Here is a 19,603-nt window from a genome sequence, read left to right on the forward strand (position 1 = left end):
GGATTGAAAGTGGAATGCAAGGGATTGTGTAGCCAATTAGATCCTGTTACCAAAGTCCCGGGGATCACCGGCATTAGTAGCCTTTTAGAGGGCGACTCTGCTCTCGCAAGCTGCAGCGATAAGACGATTACTGGGAAGCAGATTGCGGCGGAGGCTTTTTTAGGCAGATAGCGATGAAGAGATGCAGAGAAACAAAGGGCCCGGTCGTCACACAAAGGGACGACCAGAGGGAGCCCACGGAAACATCCGGATAGAGTTACACAGCGGCCCAATCACTGGGACTCCTCACCCGTCTGTCCTCAGAGCGGGGTCGCCGCGGAGACCGGTGTGGCGTTATAATATGCGACGGAAAACGAAAACATCAAACTCAAAGTCAAAGTGTTTTATTTATCAAGTGCACAGCATAACACAAGGTCGTTCTGAACAATGAAGTTCTCGGGACATGGCAGGCAACAGTTACGTAGTAGACATAAAAAATAAAATAAAATGCCATTGTGATCGAGGGACACACCAGCAGCATCTTAGCACCCCTGTGCTTGACTCCGACAAGCACACTTTTATCACCTTTGAAAAATCTTTGGGGTCAAATTGTATATTTCATATATGCACAATACTCTGAGGAAGATGCTAGTCAGCATTGTAGTTATTGCTCTGCATAATAATTTTTTTTTTTACACTGCTGTATTAGATTTCCCTTTGCATATTAAATCATTCAAAAAATTATTCATGATGTGTTTTCACCAGTACTGATAACACCTTTTGGTTTACTCAAGCTCTTGTCTTGAACATTTTACCGGCATCTAAAGAGTTGGTTGTTAAAATATGCATTTGACAAAACAAGTCAGTCTCAACAAGTATTCTAGTCTTATGTTGAGACTTAAATTCCTGTTTTGCTAAATGAGACGGAAATATTGCAGAGGTAAGACACTTTGACAACAGGGTAAGAACATTTCACTTGTCAAGCAAACAGCTACTCAATACAAGCTAATATTTAGTACTTGAGAGAAAGAAATAAGGTCTTATGTCTTATTACAAGACTGAAATGTTGTTGTTTGCAGTGTATCCTCATTGTGGATGCAAAGGTCCAATTACACAGCCTGTGTGTCCACCCTGCTAAAAATACCCCCAGCTAAAGCTAGGTTTAGAAACAGCTGGTAGCTGGCAAACCAGCTCAGACCAACTCCATACAGACATTGTTTGATCAGCTCAAGCTATGTTTTGAAATAGCTGCTAGCCGTTAATTTCAAGTTGCTCATAGCTGTATTTTACACCAGGGCATGTATGCTTGTTGCTTGTCCGTGGTTAAGAGCTCGTAACTGTCACCTATGAACCGGACACGAGCAGGTTCTTACAGTACAGCGTGCCGAGTGCTTTGATGGAGAGGCCGCTGCCCTACAGAAGTGAAACAATCAGAGGAACAGGACTCGTTAAATCATAAAAAACGGGTCATTAAGAAGGGCTCGTCTGCACGGTCCGTAGACTTTCAGACAGCGACGTGCATTTTATGCGCGGTACGTTTTTTTTTTTTCTTGTTTATTTTTTTAAACGCCACACAGGAATATCGCCTCTAAAATAACAGACCGAGAACAGCTGAGAGTAGGGTACGTGTGCGAGCGTACGAGCGCGAGAGCAGATCCCCCCCCCCCCCTCGCAAAGCTGGAGTTCAGCCTCCCGTGACATTTTAACTGTGATCCTCGTGGAGGGCTGCTGGTGTCAAAGAACACGAAAATACATTTTTTTTGTATTTGCTGCTTTTCTCAGACAGGAAGAAAGCGGTGATGTCCTGAGCTAAGAAACAAACCGTATATTTTTCAGTGTACTCAGGAAGACCACAGCAGTGCGCCGACAGGATTCACACCTGTAGCTCTCCATAATAATAATCATCATCATCATCATATTGTTAATCATTTGTATTCATAATGAATATGTCTTCATTACAATTAATTATGAATAACCATACTGCTAGTGCATTGTATATGACTAATAATATTAATATTATTTGTTATATTTTGATGATAGTCTATCCATCCATTATCTGAACCCGCTTATCCTGATCAGGGTCGCAGGGGGGCTGGAGCCCATCCCAGCATACATTGGGCGAAAGGCAGGAATACACCCTGGACAGGTCGCCAGTCCATCGCAGGGCATTTTGATGATAGTGATTATTATTATTATTATTATTATTATTATTATTATTATTATTATTATTATTATTATTATTATTATTCCTGAAATTGGAAAGGCGAGCAGGAGACCAGGAAGTCTCGCTCTGGTTTCCGCAGGAGGGACGGCTGGTACAGAGGTGTCTGACAGCTCCAGGAGTTGAGTGAGTAAATCTCAGGTCCCACGGTTGCTAAGCAGGCATGGTTGCTATGCTAGAGAACCCAATGTTTACATTTTTGCAATAATTACCAAGGTGGCGTGGGTTTTTCTGCTTTTAATATTTCCTGCTTTTTCCCTGCTTCAGAAATCCAGGCAGAATTGTTGTAATAAGAGGGGCATATTGTCATTTGTGTAAAGAGGGGTTGAAGAAGACAGAAGGACACTGTGTGGGAAGTTGTCAGGACGGTTCTGGCAGAGTGAAGCATTCTTTCTGCCTATCGAAACAAAGCCAAGCACGCTGTCATAGACCACTCCACCTATAACCTATTCCCACCCCACCCCTCCTCAACACACACATACACACACACACACACCCATACTGTACATACACACACACATACCTACATACATATACACATACAGACACACACATGCTCCACCTATAACCTATCCTACCTGGTGTGTCGGTTTGCTGAAGCCCCCCCCCCACACACACACATATACGTGCATACATATACACATGTAGACACACACCAACACACAGACACACATGCATGCAGACCGACATGCATGCAAACACACACATGCATGCGCACATGCAAACATACGTATACACACACAGATACACACATGCATGCAGACAAACATACACACATATACACACACAGAAAAACACACATGCAAACACACACAGGCGCACACAGACACACATGCGCACACACTTGAACATACATATACACACACATACACACAGATGCATGCATATACACACACATACACACACACACAGATACACACACGCGCACACACATACACACACACACACACACGCACACACATGCAGAGCAGCCCACGTATGCACCATATTGCATCAGACCCTGGAGCGGGTCCAAGTTGCTCACATAATCTAAAACTCAAGGAGATAATATGTGATCAACCAAGACTGTGTGAGAAGTTTGAAATATTAATAACTGATGACCCGCTAAAGCAGAGATGGAGTTACAGGCTAAAACTCGCCGACTCCACAGAAAAGCAGCAATAAAAATGCATGACAGGCTTGCACGCATGACAGTGGCAGATGGGGAGAGGTGGGCCCACAGGTCGATCATAAAAAAAGAAAAAAAAAACATCCGCAAAGGATGTGCTGATGTTTCCTTTCTCTACGGAAATTAGAGAGTTCCTAACTTCTACTTATAGCTCCGAGAAGGAAAATGTAACGTGTTGCACTGTCCATAAAGATGGGGGCTCTCGATCGATTTCCGGGGTCAGGAGCAAGGAAAAGAAAAAAAGAGGAGAGAAAATTATTGATTGGGACGAGCCCGCAATGTCGTGCTTACTGCTGAAAGACGCCCGGATCCACAATCCGACCGACTGCATGCCATCAGACGCAATGCCTATGACTAATAAGGGTGTTGAGCTCATCAGAAGACAGCATGATGTTCACATTGTGTTATTTTGCAGAGGCGGCTGGCTGGCCAATCAGCAGCTTCCCTCGGCTCTGTTGTCGGTGTTTATGATGAGCAGAATTCAATGCCGTGAATTTGCTATTAGAACTGATGCAGAAGGTGAGGGGTTTTTTTGGCTTCCCCCCCCCCCCACATTTTGTCCTGCTTGGGATGAATCTCATTGCACGTTGTGAGTCGTGTTTCTCTCCCCAGAGTGCAGTTGGGTTTCCGTTATGCGCCATTAGAGTGGGAACATTTGAAGAGCTCACCATGGTCCTGATCTCAGGGTCCTGCGGATGCCCGAAAGCTGCTCGAAGGGCGTTTCTTAGAGCGACGCGTTTGTGTGAGACCAAAATCTTGATTAATCACTGTACCTTTTTTCAAAAATATATATAGTTATATAGTGGTTATATAGTGGTTATATAGTTATATAGTCCACCACCCCAAGAGGGGCAAGAGGTCCTCAACACCTGCTGAACCCGAGCAAGATGGACCCCATTTTTAAACAGCCTTGCCCGCTTTGGGTTTTCTTAAAAACTCACTTTGTTGCTTTCCTTTTGTTTTGATATGATTTCTAGAGACGTGTTTTGTTTTGTTTAAACATCTGTTTGCACACCTTTGTTTGAAGTTATGTTTCATTTAATTTAGAATTGTTGTCTTCCTTTGAAAGTAGTGCTTGTTTTTGTTAAAAATATTCTTTTGTGTTATTGAGTGTGTTTTAAAAAAAGAAAAAAGATTTTAAATTGTTAAAAGAAATTATAAAAACCAATAAAACAACCTTTTTTCAAAAATAAATTCCTCACCCTTGCGTTGTCTTGACCCGCAACTATGTGTAACAGCAGAGAAAACCCCCTAAATTATCTTTTTTCAACTTGAAATTTTATGACATAGTTTGTGATGAGTGACAGGTTGTTTCTTCATGCAAAATAGATTTTGGGTTTAAAATTCACTTAAGCTGCTTTACTTTAGGGGTTTAGTGAAGGCGGGTCATTTTTTACCCTTAGGACAAGGGGAGTATGCAGAATATTAAGACTACAAAAGGGTTAAAAACAAATGAAATCTCACAAGATTATCACAAAGCCAACCAAGAAAATGCAACTTGCAAACATTGCATTCTGGGAAATGATAATCACCCCAGAGCTCAAAACTAAAGATGAACCTTGGTGAACCTAAAGAAATGCACTAAATGTCCATTCGACAGTCCCCAGGTGCAGTGATTGGGAGATTGTTTTCTCTGAAGGCAAAGTCCACTGATTGGGTTAACTAAGTTATCGCAACCCTATTGCAGGTAAATAACACGCCTAGATGGGCTGGATGGCCTTTGGGCCTTTTTCAGCTTTATTGGACAGTATAGTATAGAGAGACAGGAAGAATGGGGGCGAGAGAGGGAAAGACATGCGACAAAATGACGGTCAGATTCAAACCGCCGACATCGCAGCTCACAATGAGCATGCGGTGCTTTACACCATATGTACTTTTTTATATTGCTGTGGTTGGCATTTATATAGCGCCTTTATCCAAAGCACTGTACAATTGATGCTTTCTCATCCACCCATTCATACACACACTCACACACCGACACACCGCCAGGCAAGGCGCCCACCAGCTCATCAGGAGCATTTGGGGGTTAGGTGTCTTGCTCAGCGACACTGCGACACAGCCAGGGCGGGGGATCGAACCGGCAACCCTCCGACTGCCAGACGACCGCTCTTACTGCCTGAGCCGTGTCGCCCCTGCATATGCTGTGCATGTTTACACTGGTGACACTGCACCTGAGTTCATGTGGTTAAGGATATTGTGACAGGAGAATGGCTACTTTTAAAATGACGCACACAAACGCCAGACACATGTGTAAACACATTTTTTATTTTGATGCATTTAGTCAAAAAAGCTGAAAATGTATCGAATGTTCTCCATTCTCTTAAAAAAAAACATTCTTAAAGAATACGATCGATCCCCCCGCAGTCAGGTAAATCCTGTATGGCTGTACAAAATATCTTAAAATCACAGTGGAGAAACTGTTACTATCAAATCCAGGCTCATAAATAAAAAAAATAAAAAAACAACTTGCCATCTCATCTCAAACAATCCCACGATTCCCCCTGCTGGCGTTCCCACAATGCACTGTACCACTCCTCGGTTCAAAAAGCTCTTTCGGAATCAATTTCACAGCGACGGGCTTCTGATTAAACAACCTCCATTTTCTCTCTCTCTCTTCTCAGACGCAGATATCGCATTTTATTTTCTTCTTCTTCTCTTTTTTCCCGACAGATGAAAGACCTCCCTTCTTCAAAGGGTTCCAGCCTGGTTACTCTGTGAGAACTCTCTCTGAAGATGGCTAGGGAGTCCTCCACCGCCTGTCCGTATTCACCATGTCTTTGGTGTGCTTTCAGCGTCGCTATGACAGCAAGGCTAGTGGGCTTTACAACTCCATGGTTGTCCCTGCTGTGAAATCCGGCAATGCCAGCTTGACCAGCTTTTTGTACCTTTATTTCTGAGAGTGTGCTAAGTACCAAAGGGCAAAGGGCAGTGAATATACACATATAGTATAGACTGCACTGTATGCACACTTACTGAGCACTTTATGAGGTATTTAGTAGACTATTAGACTCTATAATAGCCTATCCACTTAGAGGTTTGACGCGTTGGGTTGTTGTTGGGTGTTAAGAGATGCTCTTCTGCATACCACTGTAGTAATGTGTGGCTATTTGCGTTACTGTCACCTTCCTGCAGAACTGCTGCTCACTGGATGTTTTTGGTTTTTCACATCATTGTCTGCAAACTCTAGAAGTCTGTTGTGCATAAAAATCCCAGGAGATCAGCAGTTTCCGACATACTCAAACCACCCTGTCTAGCACCAACAGTCACTCCATGCTCAAAGTCAGTTTGATCACATTTCTTCCCCATCCTGACATTTGGCCTGAAAAACAGCTGAACCTCTTGACCATGGCTGCACGCTTTTATGCATTTAGCTGCTGCCACAAGACCGGCTGATTTCATATTTGCATTAACAGGCCGGTGTACAGGTGTACCTAATAAAGTGCTCACTGAGTGCATACACTGCATATGTACTGTAAGGGTTCACCTTCCAGTGAAACTGGAGGAATTCAGCGGTAACGCACCAGGGAACTGATGAGGGGGAACATGCTGGTGTACACATCCCACACAATCTCTCTTTCTCGGAATATAAAACACCTGAGACAGCACAAGGACGATTCGGAGAGCGAGAGAGAATTCCCATCATGCCTCTGCACGCGTGAGGCTGATGAAGACTCAAGCTTGTGTTTTTTTTTTTTTGCAATCCCACAAAAGAAAATCGATGAAGCCTTCGCTCACCCCACTGAACCCGTCGTGAACGTGTGGGGCCTGTATCAGTCAAATTAGATGTGTTTTTCCCCCCCGCCATCTGAACTCGAGGGATACTGAGAAACGCCTGAGAAAGGACACGGCTGTCGGCACGCACACCTGGGGCGTTTATCCCGAAGAATGTGCACTATTCCAGTGATACGACACGAACAATGAACTGCAGTCACACGCTGAACCACCGCTCATGCGTTTATGCCAGGGCTCTCCGATCAGACCTTGCTGTGTCCGCTGGGGTTGGATGTGTTCCCACACTTAAAGGTACAATGGGTAATTTTGGACTTCTAACGGTCAAGGGAGGAACTGCTGCAACAAACACGCTCAAACCACAACACAGTTTATCCCTCCCCCTTCGCCGACGTCGACACGGCATTGGCTATGGCAATTAGAACCAATCAATTTTCAACCAATGAGCTTCAATTATTGGGCAGCAATGATGTTTTGGTGCAGAGTGCCCGCCCGTCAACTGCATATTTTGAAATCCGTATTTAAACACAAAGGCAGTGGGTGAGTCAACATGTCAGCGAGCCTTTTTCAATGATAGGAAGGGATCTACAATGGTCTTGTAACAATGTTTTAACACAAAAATCTAACCTATTGCACCTTTAAGTGCTTAATTTGAGTCACTGATTGGCTAAAGAGTCTGTACATTGTTTTCAATGCCTAAAATGGCTGCTGGCTGAAGGGACAAAAAGCAGCAGAGACTTCAGCCCACAACATAACATCACATAACCCAGCATAACATAAGACAACACAACATAGCATAACATAACATAGCATAGCATAGCCTAGCATAACATAACACAACATATCATAGTCTAGCATAACATAGTATAGCATAACACAACACAAAAGGTTTTCCTACCACTAAAGTGTACATAGTATCTAGCACCGTATCAAGCCTGGTCTTGATACATCTTGACATCTTGTTTGGGAGTAACGAGAAGGATGAATTTTATAATAAAGATGTTAGCAATTAACCGTTGACAACCAATACGTATTTAATTACTATATATTTAAGTACAGCGTATTTGTCTCGGATTTAACATCGCTTTCTGTAAAAACCAGCAAGAGTTCACAGAGTAAAATCAAGAGTGCTTTAAACTTCATTAGAGTCACACAGCTCCCTCATTAGACTCCATAAATTGTGTCAGACTTGATTTAACAGCGGAACCTTTGCTGTTTATTATCATTTGTGCGTTCACACAACAACGCTGTCGGCTGGAGAACAAATGAAGAGCAACGAAAAATGCGGGAACGTAATGAAATTAATGCGACTCCTTAAACGAGACACCGTCGCAATAAAAGCGTTGATTTGGCTCAAATTAAACTCGCGCATGAACAGGCAGGACACTGTGTCTGGAAATAAAAACGTTCAAATGAATGTTGGAACATAATTTTAAAAGGCATAGCCTGCCAGCGAACCGCTAACGGTAGATTCGTGTAATCGTATGATTCCAGTTTTTTTTTTATAGGTCTGTGTGGTTCCATATGCCTGTTTGTTCAGGTGATATGAAATCCGTCTTTTCTAGGGTGTTAATTGTGAAAGGAGGGTATCGTTTGCTTGGCTTTTATAAGTAAAGCAGGTCATCTACATCTACTTGGCACTGAAAAGATAGCATTTCATAAATGTTACCAAAATACGTGGCTGAGCAACATGAGTTTCAAAGTGTGGATAGAATTTTCCTAAAGCCATAAATTGATGTCCCTAATTAAAAATGATTTGAATTTCACCCATAAGTGCATGCAGCCCATTTAGCCTTTCATCTTAGAAACTATTAATTGTTTACTTGGAGGCTTTTTTGTTTTGTTTCACATAATACTCAAACTACTCATACATTGCCTAGCAACCCAATGAGGGAAATGCCTGCAGTAAGTAACCGTAATAATAAATACTTGTTATTGTTTTATTCTTTTATAATGTGTCCCTGAGTGAATAGGACATGTGTTCACATGGCATTCCTGACTGTATACTATACAGTACATAGACGGTATATCTGCATGTGTTAAGTGCCCGTGCGAATGTGTTCTTGAGTGCATAAGGTATGTATTCGTGGCTTTATATTGCCAAGACGGGTCTCAATCAGGCGGATAGCAGTGGCTTAATGCACTCACTCCTGGGCTCTGTGTGGTGGAAGATGAGGGCTGTAATTTGCTGGCAGTTGAGTTTTACTGCATTATACTACATGGCAGGTACAAGCTTTCAGCTCGACTTCTGGGATTAGCTACATCACACGCGAGATCTGTAATGTGTGATATCAGTCACTCGAGTGAGATAAAACGGCAGATAGGCTAAAGTGGGAATACTGTGTGTGTGTGTGCGCGTGTGTGTGTGTGCGAGTGAGAGAGATGGGGGAAGGGATTGAGAGATGCTATGGATGCAGAAATGCCAGTTCACACCATTGGGTGGATTCTGTGCATGAAATTGTTAGATTGCCTCACCAGTCCTAAAGTAATCTGAACCAGCACACATACATGATGTCTCCCTTTACCTGTCTAGAATTATGGGATATGAAATACAGTGCATCGTTACAGTGTTACCCCTCTGACTATCTCTATCCTGTTGAAGTGTTATAGCTCAGTCCTGGTGTGGGGTGGGTGCCCTGCTGAAGAAATAGTGAGGTTTTGAAATAGCTGGTAGCTGGTTGACCAGATCAAAACCAGCTCCATACTCAACATGGTTTAGCTGGTTGACGAGCTCAGACCAGCTCCATACTCAACATGGTTTAGCTGGTTGACCAGTTCAGACCAGCTCCCAGCTTCACGTTTGTTTGACCAGCTCAAGCCATGTTTTGAAACTGGCTGACCAGCTACCAGCTTGGACAGGCTACCAGCACTAGCTGGATGAGTCGCTCATGCCCAGCTAGACCAGCTTCATGACCAGCTTGATCAGCTCAATTTTCAAGCTGGATTTTACAGCCGGGTGGCGAAGTGGTTTGGACAGAATTATAAGTGGACGGGGTGCACACTCTCTCTCTCTCTCTCTCTCTCTCTCTCTCTTCATTCTCTCCCCCTGTCTCCCTGTCTCTCTCTTTCCCTCTATCCATCACTCTGTCCCTCTCTGCCCCGGTATCTCTCTCCAGCTCTTTCTCCCTCCCTCTCTCATCCCCTCTCCCTACACCTCTCTCAGTCTTTCGCTCTCTCCCGCTCTTTCTCTCTCTCCCCCTCTCCCCCCCTCTCTCTCTCCCCCTCTCTCTCTCTCTCTCTCTCTCTCTCTGTGTTCCTCGCACGGTGTCGGAAACAACCCAGGAGTCAGCGCGGAGATGCCTTTCCGAAGTGCCGACGGATGACCGCTAACCTCCATCTTTTCAGAGCCGTCGATTAACCGCTACATTAGCAGGAGTCTTCCAGCTCAAACAAACCCACATTCACCTTTTAAAGCTAAAATAAGGTGCCATTAAGAAAGAACACAACAGGGTTTTTCCTCACTGGGAAGTCAGGTAAAAGACCCTGTGCAAAGTATAATAGGCCCATCAGGATATTGAAAGCTGCTATCAAAAGCAAGGTAAATTACAGGTAAAGGCTGCTGGTAAGTGTTTTTTTCCCAAGATTATTTGAAAGGCATAGCCTGCCATTTTCGTACTCACACAGAATAAGACTGAGTACCTGTTGGCATTTAGTGTCCGAGTCTAGTCATGTCTTGAGAGTCTTCTAACTTTCTTAACTTATCTTTCCTAACTTTCCACTGAACTGTTCTTTTGTTCTTTTATTTTAACAGCCCTGTTACCCCAGGTAAGTGACCTATGACCTCAAAGTCAACACAATGACAATTGTGAGATTCTCTTCATCTGTGTGGGCGTTTACAGTATAAACCAATACAACTGGCTTGGAAGGCAGTTAAATTTGTGCATTTGTGATCAGAGCTGCAGGTTTCAATCTTGGGTGGGGCAAAGCCATTATATCCTGGGGTTCAGAGTTCTTTCCGGCTGTAAAAACTGGTAATGCGATCTTATCTTGCAAGATGTTAGTCACTCCAGATAAAAATGCCCTGCTAAAGAAATAAATTCACACATAAACACATCATATTGTTTCTCTTATATGCAAAAATCATCAAAATGTGAATGACACAAATATCACAGTTTTTTGCTGTTTGTTTTTTACATAAATTGCACGCCATGATTAACAAAAGTCTTTAGTCCACTGATCCTGGTGACCCCTGACAACCAGGCAGGCTACTACAATTAATAAAATCACCATTTTAGCCCTTTCAAGTTTTTTTGGAATGTATTTTTCAAAATAATGCGTCAGTGTTCTAGAACTCATTTTATTTCAGTCACCAGTAGTGATTGTTGTTGATCAGCTTTAGAATGTTCAGTGAAGAACATTCCGATCACCCCTTTTATGACCTCACACCTTAAAGGGTTAAAGCTCATTGGCTGACTGCCGAATCACAGGGAGATTGCATACCAGGGGAAACTCCACCACCAGTGGACTTGGCTCTCTCAGAGGGTGTACAGAATCCCATTTAGCAGGTTTAAGCATATAGCAAAATGTCTGGTGTTCATTCAACTCTAACGGAGTGTGTATGAGTCCAACAGGTTGATTTAACCCAGGCCCAGGAGAAGAAAGCGTGACTATTTTTTTTTAGTTTTTTTTTTTTTGATGGAATACAAGTGTCTCGGATGACAAAAACATGCTGCAGTGAAAATATTTCCGAAGATATGGATTTTTGATTGAATTTTAATTGAATGTCCCTTATGTTAAGAGAAGTGCTGTTTAGAGCCCAGGGAAGCCAAAATGTAATGTTCTCATTCTAGGACACAGGTCTCAGGAGGTCATGTTGATATAAGACTGAACAATTCCCCGTGCACTGAATCCAGATTTGAAAAGGCATTTTCAGTGGCGAGCGAGAGTGTAACTCAGACGAAGGAAGAAAGGGTTTTATTTTGTAATGGGATTAATCTTCCCAGCCCATTTATCCTAAGACTGGGCCAGGGCCCCTCCGAAAGACCAGGGCCCTCTGAAAGGCCACGGCCCCTGTGAAAGACCAGAGGTGCCCCTGCTGACAAGGACAGCCCACTCTCCACACAGATGCTAACGCCGTGTGATAACACTGCTGATGTCAGTGCTCACTGCGCTCCATGTTTTCACACATTTAATAATGAATGTGCTCCTCATGCCAAGACAACACAGCTCTGTGCCGCAGAGAATAAGACTGGGATAACATGGACATGTTACCCAGCTTGTACCACAGAGAATAAGACTGGGATAACACAGACATGTTACACAGCTCTGTACCACAGAGAATAAGACTGGGATAACATGGAGATTTTACACAGCTCTGTACCACAGAGAATAAGACTGGGATAACATGGACATTTTACACAGCTCTGTACCACAGAGAATAAGACTGGGATAACATGGACATTTTACACAGCTCTGAACCACAGAGAATAATACTGGGATAACATGGACATTTTACACAGCTCTGTGCCACAGAGAATAATACTGGGATAACATGGAGATTTTACACAGCTCTGTACCACAGAGAATAATACTGGGATAACATGGACATTTTACACAGCTCTGTGCCACAGAGAATAATACTGGGATAACATGGAGATTTTACACAGCTCTGTACCACAGAGAATAATACTGGGATAACATGGACATTTTACACAGCCCTGAACCACAGAGAATAATACTGGGATAACATGGAGATTTTACACAGCTCTGTACCACAGAGAATAAGACTGAGATAACATGGACATTTTACACAGCTCTGTACCACAGAGGATAAGACTGGGATAACATGGATATTTTAGACAGGCTGACTTGTGGAAGCAGCAGTGCTCTTTTGATAAATATATTACAACATAATAATAATTGGTTGTTTAGCTGACACTTTTATATAATTTACAGTTGATTAGACCAAGCTAATTCTAATGCTGATGATGTCACAATCACTACTGGTATTTGAAAGCCAGTTCCAGAGTTCTAGGACACTGACTTTTGGAAACATTCCAAAAAAAAAAGAAAAAAAAAAATCAAATAAAAAGAACTACGCTTCAAAAGGTTTTAATATCTTTGCTATGAGGCTGCAAGTGACAGCGACTCAACCGGGAATTGAACCTGCAACCTCTCGAGTTGTAAACCCAGTTCCCCTAATCGTTACACGCTGCCACAGATTCTGCTACGGAGAGTAGTAGTGGCAGTCACGAGCTGAGCTGGCCGGCCTCGTCCCCCTCGTGAGACGGAACCCGGGAGTTTCCGCTCCGTAAGCGCTTCGGGTCCGGTACGGAGAGGCACAGCGCCCGTGTCATTGTGAAGGTCACGGGTTCGATTACACCTCGCGCTGCGCTGCTTACACAGGTATGGCTGAGCTCCAGAACGCAAAGGGGGAACAATGGCGGTGCAAAGCCTCGGGGATGGGGAATGCAGGTCTCTAAACCCCTCTGGATAACAGCCTAAATCAGCAGAACCACAGCATCTGCAGGTTTATTTATTTATTTATTTATTTAGTGAACAGAATTTATTCTGTTAAAGTCAGCAGTCAATTTAGCCCTTTGGAAACATGATGTGTGGAGTTTTAGCCCGTCAATGAATGACTTTAAAGGAATTAGCATTCTAGTGCTGAGGTCACAATCACTACTGGTAATTGAAAGCAACTAAAAAGCAATTGAAAGTTCTAGAACACTGACATTTAGAATTTTAAAAGAACAGTAAAAAAAAACAAAAAAACTTAGTCCTCAAAGCCTTCAAAGAATCACTTCAGTAATTAAAGTCGACAAAAATCAGTGGGCACTCCGACCCGGTTCCTGCATGGTTCCTGACATCGCTGGGGAGTGAACATGTTGCTGTAAGTTTAGGTTAATGACTAGTGCCTCCAGATGCCCCTGATCCAGGGGTCCACAGACCTGGGGGGGCCACATGGCTCAGGCAGTAAGGGCGGTCGTCTGGCAGTCGGAGGGTTGCCGGTTTGATCCCCCACCCAGGCTGTGTTGAAGTGTCCCTGAGCAAGACACCTAACCCCCAAATGCTCCTGACGAGCTGGTCGGGGCCTCGCATGGCAGCCAATCGCCGTCGGTGTGTGAGTGTGTGTATGAATGGGTGAATGAGAAGCATCAATTGTACAGCACTTTGGATAAAAGCACTATATAAATGCCAACCATTTACCATGGTCCGTTTCCATTTGTTTTCACCATAATTTGCTACAAAAGACCAAAGAGGAAGTCATTTCCATTGGGGATTGTGGGTCATTTGTTTAATTTAATGCTTATCTGGCTCAAACCCCGTTCTCACGCCTGGCCCTCTGCAGGCATATTAAATGGATTCCTCCGCACACTTCCTCCATTCCAGCTGATAAGGACACACATTATCTCACTGAATTACCACGGCATCCAAACACCTATTCATGTATACTGCTCCAACCCACATACCTTCCTTATCTACATCACACACCTTCTTACCTGGCCCACACGAACACCTGCAATCAATCCCTCGCTGAACTGAAACTGCCTTTGCTTTTGTTTTTCCAGAATATCCATCTGCGATGTAAAACAACTAGATTACAACAACAAAAAAATCTACGCAACTTAATTCTACAGAACCAAAATTAGAAACTTTTAGACACAGGAATAATGTCATGGATCGAGGGGGGTATTTCACAAAGCAGGATTACTGAGTGACCTGGCTCCAATCATGGACTCATGACTCATGATTAATATCTGATTGATGTGGAAGAGGCATAACTGCGATGCGAGTTATTGTGTGTGCGGTTACAGACATGGAGAAGGAGCAGAGAATGATAACGCAGCCTGGAGGTCGCATTGCGCCGAAAAACATGAGTCATCATCATTCGGAGACAACCGGGGGAGTGCGCGCTGCTCTCCTCAAACCTCCACGACACGCAGCCTCTCTCTCTCTCTCACACACTCACAAGCGCTGGAGACGCGCTTAATGCGCTTAATTAATAACGGCCTAATTAAATAATAGAAACGAACGAAGACTGAGCGTCCCGTCGGCGACGCGTCGCGGCCGCGCGCGTTTCAAGAAGCCCGGAGGTGTTCAGCGCGCGTGGTAGCGCGCCTTTCCCTTCCAGAGAGTTCCGCCGCGCTTACGTAAAAAAACACGCCAATCCAAAAATCTGTCCGTCTGACTCACTTTCCTCTCGCTTACTCATTTCAGCTCCTCCAGGCGGCCATTGCGTAACCCCCTGGCATAATTGCCATCTCTTCCGTTTATTTTCTCTCCTCCTGAAATTATTCATTTTGGAAAAAAAAAAAAAAACCTGCCATGCTTGATCAAATATGTTCAGCCTGGTATTAAAGAGACACGCTGAAGGGCTGAACGCTCTGTTCCGCGCAGGGCTTTTCATAGCCCGGATCAAACGGCTCGGTTTTTTTTTAATTTTTTTTTGAACGCACCGGGTGATTTCATCCAATGTTTAAACCCCCGCGGAGCCGCGCTGGAATAGACACGCGACCTGATGGCGCGCGACGCGGCGCGTCATTACGCCCGACAGCCGGAATGAGTGATTCAGGACAGGACCCTTACCGCATGATCCATGAATTCATAACTTATATACAGACTGGCATGTAAGGAAGAAAGACAGAGAGAGAGAGAGAGAGAGAGAGAGAGAGTGAGAGAGAGATTTATTAGGCTAATTATTGTGACTTATTCCGGGTTTGTTGTTTGTTTGTTATTGCTGTGGATCAAGATTTGGCAATACAAGTCAACTAATTTGTCATGCCACATTGAATTGAATTGAGAAAGTGAGAGAGAGAGAGAGAGAGAGGGGATAAATAGAGAGAGAGAGAGAGAGAGAGAGGGGGCAGAGAGAGGGAAGGAGGGAGGGAGGGAGACGGAGAGCGAGCGAGAGAGAATAATTAAACCAGGTGGAAGTAAAATGTCAGCGTTCATTGTTGCAGATTCATTTTAAAATTGAATTCAGCAGAGAGCCCAGTTTACTCAGCAAGACAAAGCTAAATCTAGTCAAAAAAAAACCCCAACAACAAACAAAAGTGACACCACAAACAGACTGTAGACTGGATTATGCTGTACGATGCTGACCAAGGCCCACACGGACCTGTCCCATAATGCCCAGGCAGACATCTGACCAATGAGACTCCCCAGCCAAGACTTGACCTTTGACCTCATGTACCGAAGGCAGCTGTTGGAAGTTTGATCAAAATGCTTTTATTTTAGAATAATGATGAAGTTTGATTTAAATGTTGGTTAGCACTACAATGACAATATAAACAAGTCATAGTGTTTAAAGGATCATTTTAATGAATAAGTCAGCATAAGTTATTAAAATTGTGTGTCTGTTCAAACATATTGAGCTGTACAAGAGCTCTTTGTGTACTAGAGAGCACACAAAGTAGTGTGGGGGGGGGGGGTAGTACAGGGGGCAGTTTGGGTGGGGGGGATAGTACAGGGGGCAGTTTCGGTGTGGGGGGGTAGTACAGGGGGCAGTTTGGGTGGGAGGGGGGGACAGGGGGCAGTTTGGGTGGGGGGGATAGTACAGGGGTTAGTTTGGGTGTGGGGGGGGGGGGGGGGAGTACAGGGGGCAGTTTGGGTGGGAAGGGGGGTACAGGGGTTAGTTTGGGTGGTGGTAGGGTGGGAGGCAGTTTTAAAAACTCAATTTTTCCTGTCAACAAATACGGCATTTTGTATTTTATAATATAAATATATGTATAATCCATCCATATTTTTATTTTAGATTTATAATAAAAAATAATACATTGCTGATCTGCTGAGGGGGATATACGGATTTTTAAAAAGAAAATCAGTGGCACAAGTACACAAATCGAAACAAACCAAATATTTGATCAGCTGTGTCATGCAATAAAAGGCCATCGACAAGAACTACAACCATGAGAAATGAGGCCATCTACTGGTTAAAAAGGGACACTACAGGACCTGAAAGGCTGCGTTGAAATAACCGAACAGGTTAATTGTGGAGACGCCACACAAAGAGACACCGTGTAAAAGATTAAAGGGACCACCAGTCACACCCCCTCCGAGTAAATGCAGATTGACTGATTTAAAAAAAACAGCAAAACAAGGCAGTCAGTAAGCAGGGCACCCTGACACAGGGACACAGGAACACAAAAGCAGACCTGGGTCAAACATGCACTTGTATGTTTTTTTATTTCTCATTTTCATCTCTTTAGATGTCAGCAGCGTCAATGCGTGATTGTCAATTATTTATTGAAAGCTGTTTTTGTTCTTTGACAACGTTCGAAATAAGAATGCATTTCCTGTATAGCACTGCCCCCTTCTGGCAATTATATGCTTCGGTTCCCATAACATGACGTATTATCTCGCAATATATAAATACTATGAATAAATCTTATTATATACTACCGTTTCTGTACTAAACAAATGCATGAACTGCTTTCCTCAAAATTCACTGTAAGGTGAACACATAACTTTTTGCAAATACGTATTTGTTTGCACCCTGATTCATGAAAGATGATTGCATTAATAAACAGTGTTTCTGTGGAATTTGAAATAATTACAATTAATACGGTGTAAAATTATTTACACATCAAATTTACTGTTGGTGTTGCCAGAAATGTGCCTCCTTGTATTACCCTGTCAAATGGGTTGTGCTTTCTCTCATAGAAAGTATTTCTTACATATTTCTTGGGATCTGGCTTTACGAAAATTAGGGTAGGCTTACCTTACCTCTAAATATTCATTACGTGGATGTTCAGAGACCAAGAAGAGATTCGTCGTAGTTGCTACATTTCCTCACCTGTTTCAGACTAGCATGAGGCTACCGCTGATATCCAATCAAGACCAGCACAACAACGAAAAATTAACCGAATCAAAAACGTTTAATTTATCTCAGACAGTGTCAAACTTTAATCCGTCGCGATCACAACACAACTACGTCACGACGGAAGCCCTATTTAATGCTGACATCTTGCCTCGTCCATACGGACTGCTTTAGTATAGGGACAAGAGAAGGGCAGAGGTGAGAGTAAGTTGGTGTGTGAGTTTTTCACGTACCATTATGCCTCCACTTGAGAAATCACAACATACCAAGGCCTTCAAACTTAGGAAAAGCTTTGGTAAGGTGTCATTTGAAACATTGTAATCGATGTAATGTTTGCATGAAAGTTGGTGGGCCTATTTGATGTGTTCGCACCGCCTTCTCCCACAGCGACAAGGAAGCAAGAGGTGGCCGTGATTCGCTCCAAATTTCCAACCAAGATTCCTGTAAGGCTTCGTTTTTTTTTGTCATTGCTTATCACGTATCACTATGTGTTTAAATAATTATTTTTACAACTTTCTGCAGGTGATAATCGAAAGGTACACCAGGGAAAAGTACTTGCCTCCGCTGGATAAAACTAAATTTCTTGTTCCTCAAGAACTGTCCCTGAGTCAGTTTGTAACTATTATAAGGTGAGCGCTTCATTTCTTTTGAATATTGCGATTGCTTTCTCGTGTAACCGCACACGTAAAATTCAGCAAATGGCTAATTCGTTTCTTTATGTGGATCGCTGATTCTTTGGAAGGGTAATTGGTCAATTTTTAAATTGGGTATGGGTGGGTTTTTTTTGTTACGTGTTTCGCCCAGTGGAGTGTTTACCTTTGCAGAAGTCACTCGCTGTAATTTCGGAGGCTACAACTTGGGTCTGTAATGTGGTCGTGCATTAAACCTTTACTGAATCCACGAGTTTGTCCCTAATGCGGATTATTTCCCTCTTTCAGAAATCGGATGTCCCTGATGCCAAGTCAAGCCTTCTATTTGCTAATCAGCAACAATGGACTCGCTAGTATGTCGCTCACCATGGCGCAGGTCTACAAGGACCACCGAGACGACGATGGCTTTCTGTACATGACGTACGCTTCTCAGGAAATGTTCGGGGACACTCCGGAATGCCTGGCCAAGGTTGAAAGGAGTGCAACGTAGCTGACCTACGTAATCTAATGAAATACTTGGATTTTTATGCGGGGAAATTTTTTTAGCTGATCTAATGGCAAATTGTGTGTTCAGGTACTTTTTGTATGTAAAAAACGATATACTCCTGGATTTCTTTTGTGTCTTTTTAATGGATAATAAACTATTGTTTGGAATTAGTTGGCTGTATTGGGTCATTTTATTGATTGGTTGAATGATTAACCTGCTGATTTTCATTGATTTAACCAAAGGGCTCTATAATGAACAGGTTTGAGGAATTCCTGACTGCTGATTGGTGCCAGCTCCAGGTCTGGTGCTTCAGTACCCTAAGAGGCTCTGGCCTGAGAAACCTGCAGGGGTATTATGCTGCCTTGTGAATTGCTACCTTGAGTTGGAGTCCTACCTACAAGACTTCGGCCCTGTCCGAATCGGCACGCTTGCCCACTATTGCGTATATGAGTTGCCCACCGAATGGCAGGCAAGCGTGTGCCTTTGGGCTGAGTTACTCCTCCAATGTAGCTTCTTTTATATAGTGAAGCACATCTCCAGTAATAAGGCGGCACAGATGGTGCGGTGGGTAGCTCCGCCGCCTCACAGCAAGGCGGTCCCCGTCGCC

At 43.4% G+C, this 19,603-nt stretch overlaps 1 protein-coding gene across 1 annotated transcript; it reads left to right on the forward strand.

The window, feature by feature from the left end:
• The first annotated feature begins 17,996 nt into the window (after window positions 1–17,996).
• On the forward strand, window positions 17,997–19,166 carry map1lc3c (microtubule-associated protein 1 light chain 3 gamma). The gene is made up of 4 exons (XM_061232240.1): window positions 17,997–18,154; window positions 18,247–18,302; window positions 18,382–18,488; window positions 18,798–19,166. The coding sequence occupies exons 1-4, from the start codon at window positions 18,097–18,099 to the stop codon at window positions 18,997–18,999; spliced, it is 423 nt and encodes a 140-aa protein (XP_061088224.1). The 5' UTR covers window positions 17,997–18,096; the 3' UTR covers window positions 19,000–19,166.
• Window positions 19,167–19,603: the final 437 nt, after the last annotated feature.

The sequence above is a fragment of the Conger conger genome, chromosome 2 (assembly GCF_963514075.1).
Source record: "Conger conger chromosome 2, fConCon1.1, whole genome shotgun sequence".
NCBI lineage: Eukaryota > Metazoa > Chordata > Actinopteri > Anguilliformes > Congridae > Conger > Conger conger.